The sequence below is a fragment of the Limulus polyphemus genome, unplaced genomic scaffold, assembly GCF_000517525.1.
Source record: "Limulus polyphemus unplaced genomic scaffold, Limulus_polyphemus-2.1.2 Scaffold197, whole genome shotgun sequence".
Classification (NCBI taxonomy): Eukaryota; Metazoa; Arthropoda; class Merostomata; order Xiphosura; family Limulidae; genus Limulus; species Limulus polyphemus.
In genome coordinates, this window is record NW_013665807.1 from 800,627 (window position 1) to 808,743 (window position 8,117).

Genomic DNA, 8,117 nt, shown 5'->3' on the forward strand with positions numbered 1-8,117 from the left:
CATTTGTCATGAAATGGCTTGTTACCGAAAGTGAAGTACTTATGAAAATATAAGTTTTGTGAAATGATTATTACTGAAAATGAAGCACTTATGAAAATAAGCATTTTGTTGGTATGTAATACAGAAAGTTTGTTCAAATAATGTTACAATTCGTTCTTACTAATTGGGGAAACATGTATGTTTGGTTTATTTAGTTACAGTTTTTATTGTTGTTTGCTAATGATCTATAAAATGTGATCACTATATTTCAGAACCCTTTATTAAAAGTGAAGCCTGAGCCACCTGGTGACTTACAAGATGATGAAGCTCTTTTAGGGTTCAGTGAGACTGATGTTGATGTTCCAGATAGTTCAAAAAATGAAGTTTTTAGTGTGAAAAAAGAAAATGAATTCCATGAAGAATTACATCAATTTGACCATGAATTAGAAGATATATTTGGTAAATACAGTTATTTCTTCAAAAAACTTGATTCACGAACACTGATTGAAAATAGAGGTTTTTTAAATCAAATTAACTCTTAGTAATTTAGCATTTAGAGAACACTAACTGCATGATACAGAATTGACTGTAAGTTATATAGATCCATGTTTTTTGATATTCTTATTTAGATTTTTTTGTAAATGCTGCCAACTATATCTTAAGGGAAAACTATACCTGATTGATGGATTACATTGGTTATAGAAATATTAGATGTGAATTTTAAGATTAAAGGTAAACGAAAAATATATCTGTTTAAGACCCCCTAAAGTGGGAGAAGTGTATCAATAAGTTGTGATAACATTAAGTTGTAGGAGCAGTGTAATTCATAGTCAGTTACTTCGTACTCTTTTTGTAATATTTTTTTCTAGTTTAATTGCCACTATGGATTATTAGTCATTTGGTAGATGATTATAGATTAATTCCCACCCAATGTATTGTCAATTTTAACACCTGCCACACAAGTTAGCCTGGTATTTTGATGTGGAACCAAAAACATGAGTCATTCTAAAAAGGTTTGGGCTGTTTTGATTAAATGTTTGAAGTCTAGGCTGCTGGAACAGACCATTGACTGAACCTGAGACCACAAGAGCCAACATGGAGAATTTAACTTAAAGTAAAATGATGTAGCAATGAAACATGCTTGAAATGTTCTAGATGTGGTTGTGAATGTGATGGTTGTAGTGATTCAGGTTGGATGAGAGAAGAACCTGTTTGAAGATATCCCAATCAATTGGACATACAAGTTGAATCATGGAATCTTCAATTGATTACTGCATTGACAGTGAAACATAAAAAAACAAAAAACAGGCACAATAGTATTGTCATCTTCACAATGGGGAATTGAAATCAAATATATATATATTATTAGTTTCAGTATGTTGTGAAACTAACGGCACAGTAAAACCCAAAGATGCAGCATTGAAGTTGAAGCAGATACATGATGCATTACAAGATGATATCCCTAGTGATTCTCAAATTTAAAATGCCATTTCTGCAATGAAGAATAAATATAAGAAGGATGGCACAATGTCTAGTATTATATCACCATAGTAGTATAGTCCATATAGATTTCATCATGTCATATTTTCCTTAATAGTTACTTTATTTTTGTTTCAGAAGTTGTGTCGAGCTTCATTCATAGAGATCTATTGAAATATCAATCAATCACCAGTTTCCTGAATGACATCTTTACTTAATAAGATTTCTTAGCTTTCCTATATATAATTAATTTTTTACCAAGCACAAGATGTGGGAAGGGATAAAGAATGAATTTAGTATGAATCTCAGCTTCAGGTGCACCCTTCTTCAATTCAACAGTTGTGCCACATACTTAATATGGAAACCCTGCAATTTAAATAGTAAACAGTTATTTAGAATGTTTCTTTCTTCCACCTGTAATTTTCTGATGACTTGTACTTCCTAAAGTAAATGGTCATCTATGATGCATTGTCTGTCGTCCACATGACACTTCTTGATACCATTCACTTTATACTTTAAACATTCATCTAGAACATATTTTCATTTTTCCACTTGACAGTTTGTGATGGAATTCACATTAAATTGTAAAGAATTGTCTAGAGAGTGCTTTCTTTCTTACACCCAGCATTTCCTGATATCATTCAATTTACACTGTAAACAGTTGTTTATAATGTGATTTCTTTCCTGTACCTGCCATTTATGAATGCCATTCACTTTACACTTTAAACAGTCTCCTGGAATCTGTTTTCATTTCTTCACTTATCCTGAATTTAATTTTGAAGTTTTTAATGCTGTATGGAACCTCTTAGAATAAATGGTTATAAACTGTATTATTTGTTTCCAAATCTATTGTGTATATTCTACCCTATTTACTGTTCTAAAAATATGATCTTTTCAGAGCTCATTTGTATTAAAATATCAATGACAAAACTGACACATGTAATCTCTACATGAGAATCAGCAACTGACTTCTTTCTTTCTTATGTTTTTGTAATAAACATCCTGTGCCCCAGTACAATGTTTTCTTCATTCACATTTCAAACTGTATGTTATCACAGGCAAGTCATGTAGGACAGAGGCAAATCCAGTGGTGTACTGTGTGTCATGTCAAAATATACTCAAATCCAAGTAAAAACTAAACAACATGTTTAATGGGTCAAGTGATAGTAGTACATTTTACTGCATTGTTTTTGGCATCATATATTTTCTGTATCACTGTATTTAGGGCTTCATTCTCTGTTACTTGAGTGGAGAGTAATGGTACATCAAAACCCACTAAGTGTGTCTGTTTCATTATACTTTGACATTCAATAATGTTTTTTGTATAAAAAAAGCCCACAGAAATCATTCAGTGATTACAATTTTTACATCTGTAACAATTAATTAGTGTATTGATGCACCATGGTATTTTGGTGGAAGTTTAATGCATCAATTCAGAGTCTAAATCTCATGAATCTTGATATAGATATGAAATAGTTCAGAGCTAGGAAAAATCCATTTTCTTCCACTGATGCAAGTGAATATTAGCTGTTAGAAATTAGACAGGTAACTATATTGAGCAAACAGTACAGTTATTATCTTAAGTATAATAGAAGTTATATTGTTTGACATTTCTAAATCTTTGAAAGTCTAGAAGGAAAACTAACACTTTTGATACTTTTATATAACTTTTCTTAGTTCTGTATGCCCTAATAAGGATATTTGGTTATGCTCATTAATCAAGCAAGGTGACATAACAGAGAATAAGGTGTTAAATCATTTTAGATAATCAAAATTAGACTCATTCCTTTTGTGCAGTTACAATTCAATTTCCTGTGGGTACTTAACATTCAAGTAAATATATCAGTATAAGTGGTATATTTGTGTCTATATGATTATATAAATCAGTGAAACATATCTGAGTCTGTTTTTATAATAATTGTCATTATGATCAATATACGGTGGAACTGTATATACATTTTTAAGATTAATATTAATGTTTATTGTGTGATTTTTTTATAAGAGAATTACAGAATGTATTTAGGAGTTTACGTAACTTGCACATAATGTATATACAAATTACATGTCTGTATCTTCTAATTGCAGGTTCAAAGCTCTGTATCAACAGCCATTGTAGAAGGCAATTTCATAATTATAATTTTTTCATACAAGAAATTTCCAACACAAACATCTATTCTCAGTCACCAAGCTGTGAAAATGGTTTTGATAAAACATTTTCTAGGGAAAATAATGTAAAAAGATGTCAGATTCCCTACATTGGAGATGCACCATACAGTTGTGTAATGTGTGAAAAAGAATTTGGAACAAAAAGTGAACTAAATATACACCAGTCTATACATACTATAGAGAAAACATATAGATATGTAGTATGTGGTAGAGAATCTGGAAGTACCAGTCACCTGAACAGACATAAAAACATTGATACTGATGAAAAACCATACAGCTGTGTAGCATGTGACAAAGCATTTGGAAGTAATAGTGACCTAAATAAACATAATAACATACACACTGAGGAGAAACCTTATATCTGTGTAGTGTGTGGAAAAGAATTTGGAACAAATATTAATCTAAAAACACACATGAGAATACACAATGGGGAGAAATCATACAGCTGCGTAGTGTGTGAGAAAAAATTTAGAAGAAAAAGTGACCTAAAAATACATCAGCGGATACACACTGGAGAAAAACCATATAGGTGTGAAGAGTGTGGCAAGGAATTTGGAAGAAGTAGTCACCTGAACAGACATAAAAAAACTCACACTTGTCAAAAGGTTCATAATTGTAAAACATGTGGCAAAGAATTTGAAAAAATAAGTTATTTAAAATTACACCTGAAACTACACACTGGCGAAGAACCATATAGCTGTGTAGTGTGTGGAAAAGATTTTGTAAGTAATAATGACCTAAAGAAACATAATAGTATACACACTGGGGAGAAACCTCACAGCTGTTTAGTGTGTAAGAAAGAATTTGCAAAAAAAAGTGACTTAAAAGTACATCAACGAATACACACTGGAGAGAAACCCTACAGCTGTGATGTATGTAGCAAGAAATTTGGAAGAAGTAGTCACTTAAAAAGACATCAGAAAATTCATAGTGGTGAAAAACAATATAATTGCATAGTCTGTGACAAAAAATTTAGAACTATGGACCACTTAAAGAGACATCAGAGGATTCATAGTGATGAAAAACAACATAATTGCATAGTCTGTGACAAAAAATTTAGAAATATGAACCACTTAAAAATACACCAGAGACTACACATTGGGGAAAACCCGTACAGTTGTGTATTATGTGGAAAAGAATTTGCAAGTACTATTGACCTAAAAACACATAATAGGGTACACACTGGGGAGAAACCCCACAGCTGTTTGGTGTGTGAGAAAGAATTTGTCAGAAAAAGTGACTTAAAAGTACACTATCGGATACACACTGGAGAGAAACCCTACAGCTGTGAAGTGTGTGGCAAGGAATTTGGAAGAAGTAGTCACTTAAAAAGACATCAGAGAATCACACTGGTGAAAAACAACATACCTGTATTCTCTGCAACAAAAAGTTTAGAACTAAGAGCCACTTAAAAATACACCAGAGGATACACACTGGAAAGAAAAAACCATATGGATTGTAGTGTTCAGCATGGAATTATTCATTTATAAAGGCACCAAAAGATTCATTCTGCTGAGACATGACATTAAAATATTCATTCTTATGATGTAGAATATCAGAGGTTACACACACTGCAGCATAATGATACAGTTGTATAGTGTGTATGAGAATTTGTGAAAGAAGTTATTACTTAAAAATGTGGGATAATATCGCATTTATATAGTGTGTGTATAGCAAAAAATTTGTAAGAAGCTATTAATTAAAAATATGTCAAATATCACAATTATATGTTCTGTGTCAAAATATTTATAGGAAGTTATTAATTTAAAACATACCAAATATCCACAGTGAAAAAAACCATCCATTTGGTAGTATGTCTAAGAATTTGAATGACATGGTGGCCTCAAAAGATGAGTTGTTAAACACTGGGAGAAGTAGTTCAGTTGCAGTGTGCTTTTAAGAGAGAAGTAACTAGATGTAGTCTCTAACAAGCATCATATTATTCACAGTTGAGGTAAATCATAGAGCTGTTAAGTTTATTAGAAAGACATTGTTACCCAATTTTTGTAGATGTCTTAGGCAATATTAAGAAGAACAAACTGCATTATATCACTTATGGTCAAAATTAAACATTAGATTGAAGAGTATCTGGCAAATAATTTAATATAATTGAAAACCTAAGCAATAACACTATATGATATTAAAACTCAACAACAGTATTAACATACTACATCAGCCATTAAGTTTACTTATATGTGATGAAAGTCAATGGATTTTATTGTTTATTGGCCTAAAACTGGTTTCATAAAGTAGTGGAATGGGGTAATCTTTGTCCTTATGGATTTGTTTTTCCTCAAACCTTTTCACTTACTACCAATAGCACAAAGTCTTGTATGAAAATATACATAAAATGTGTATTGTTATTAGTTACTTGTATGATGGAGTTATTGTTAGAAATCCATGAAAAGACTAAACAAATACGTTGTTTACACTTGACTAAATACTTCCTTTAAGAAGTGTGAGTTCTTGACTCTTGTCTGCCTACTTTAATATGTGGTTGATTCTTATTCTCTTTGTAACTTGTTCACTTCTTGGGCAGGATTTGCATAGGTCTTAAAGTCTTTAAATTTAAAATCAGTTTTGAAACCTGTGATGTTCTTAGATTCTTGAAAAAGGCATAAGCCGAAATGTCGGGAAGAATAAAAAAGCTTTTACCTGAAGTTGTTTGTCATCTTCATCGCAATTTAAACTGGTAATAATCGTGATATGAAAAGATTATTCAGGTATATGTAGTACCTGAATGTGATATGTAAATGTTCTGTATGTATGTATATATTAATTACACTGGTTATATTCTGTGTGGTGACTGCTAGAGCCCTGTAGGTGTGATTATATTATTAGTCTGAAAGTCATTAAGTAGCAGCAGGAATTTTTCTGACTTTCAGACTGGCATGACAGTGAATGGCCATTTATCAGGGAGATTTGTCATCAGGGTCTGTCAACACTAGTATTTGAAAAGGAAATTACCAATAGAAAGTATTTGAGCCATGCTTGGAATTTAGCTACATATGTTGACCATTGTTCTATTGTTAAAACTAAACAGATGTGTATGTGCAAAAAACATTTTTTAAATTTTTAGTAAACAATTTATGTTCACTGTACTAAATAAAGGAGGTGGGAAATACTAAATATGCTTTTATGTGCACATATTATTGCCTTCAGGCCATCCATAATTTTGAAGTAAAATTAAAATGCAATAAAAAAAATGTATGCATTGGTCATGAAACTTGTGTAACTTTTGTTCCTGTAAAATACTTAAAATCAATACATGCAGAGACAGTGGACAATACAACCTTTTATCATGGATACAAATTATAGTTATATAACACAAAAATGCCCTTTAACAAATATAGATGCTTCAGCTTGAATTGCAGGATTTCTATTAAAATCACAATGGTGATATGAAAATACTTGAATGCACACTATAGATTTGTGTATATTAGTTAATTAATATATACCTATCTATGGCATACACATACACACATGTGTATGTAATGATCTTGAAACAGCTCACCATTTGTTAAATTTAATACACACACAGGTCCTTCATATGTTAAATTTACAGGAAATATATTTTGTTTTAATATCATATGTTTCACTTCTTTAGATTTCAAGTTAAGATTTTGGCTTTACATATGTAAAGACATGTATAGATCTAACTTATATTTTAGATATGTAACTTTTAATACTTTAACATACAACTTGTATGTTATAAGTACACATTTGTACTTAAAATTTGACATTTTCCAAATCTGAAAGTTTCACATTTTTAATTATAAACATGTGCTGTATATACTATATGTAAAAAGGTACATGGTCTTTAATCAAATAAGATAAATAAAAAACTTGGAATTTAAAAACCTGCAACTAGGGATTGTAAAAAAGTAAGAAAACAAGGCTGGAGATATTGTAGACCTTACTTACTTGAACTACAAATACCTATTTTGGCTCCATGCTGTTACCTAGAGTTACAATTGATAGGGATTTGTAGTGTGAGTAAATAATTTCTACAGTATTTCTAGCCTTGCTTACTTGCTTTTTTTACAATCCCTGTTTGCAGGTTTTTAAATTTCTAATTTTTTATTTATCTTGTTTGCTTGCTTTGTTTATGCTCAACTATGGGCAAAGGATTACTTGATATGGTAGCTAATTTTATACATTGCAATGATGATAAACATAGCTAGTAGCTAGCTGATACAGTTCATGATGATTTACTGTAGCTATTGACTATTTGATCACATTAGTTTGATACGTAAAATGTTAAGCTGCAACTGGAGATTTGTTTTAGAATGTATTGAGCATTTATAGTTTCTGTGTAACTAAATTGTCTTTATATAATGCAAAGCAATGGACAAATAGATTAAGACACAACCCCCACTGAGTATAAAGTTTTACTAGTAGAAAAGCAGCTTTTTTAAATAAAACATACGTCTAAAACATAGTTTTAAATAAACCTTCGTATCTTGTAAAAGTAATTATTCTACGAATGTGTG

At 30.9% G+C, this 8,117-nt stretch overlaps 1 protein-coding gene across 2 annotated transcripts; it reads left to right on the forward strand.

The window, feature by feature from the left end:
- Positions 1-233: 233 nt before the first annotated feature.
- On the forward strand, positions 234-7,140 carry LOC106478296 (zinc finger protein 271-like). 2 transcript variants are annotated; one of them, XM_022381876.1, is made up of 3 exons: positions 234-438; positions 3,544-4,546; positions 4,631-7,140. In XM_022381876.1, exons 2-3 carry the CDS (start codon positions 3,741-3,743, stop codon positions 5,034-5,036), a joined length of 1,212 nt encoding a protein of 403 aa, XP_022237584.1. In that variant the 5' UTR covers positions 234-438; positions 3,544-3,740; the 3' UTR covers positions 5,037-7,140. The 2 variants fall into 2 exon arrangements, with proteins under 2 accessions (XP_022237584.1, XP_022237583.1); XM_022381875.1 differs by having other exon boundaries at positions 3,544-7,138.
- The last annotated feature ends 977 nt before the right edge of the window (positions 7,141-8,117 follow it).

Excerpts from the sequence above, each read along its gene's own strand:
- LOC106478296 (XM_022381875.1), top strand. The coding sequence starts at position 3,741 with ATGTGTGAAAAAGAATTTGGAACAAAAAGTGAACTAAATATACACCAG.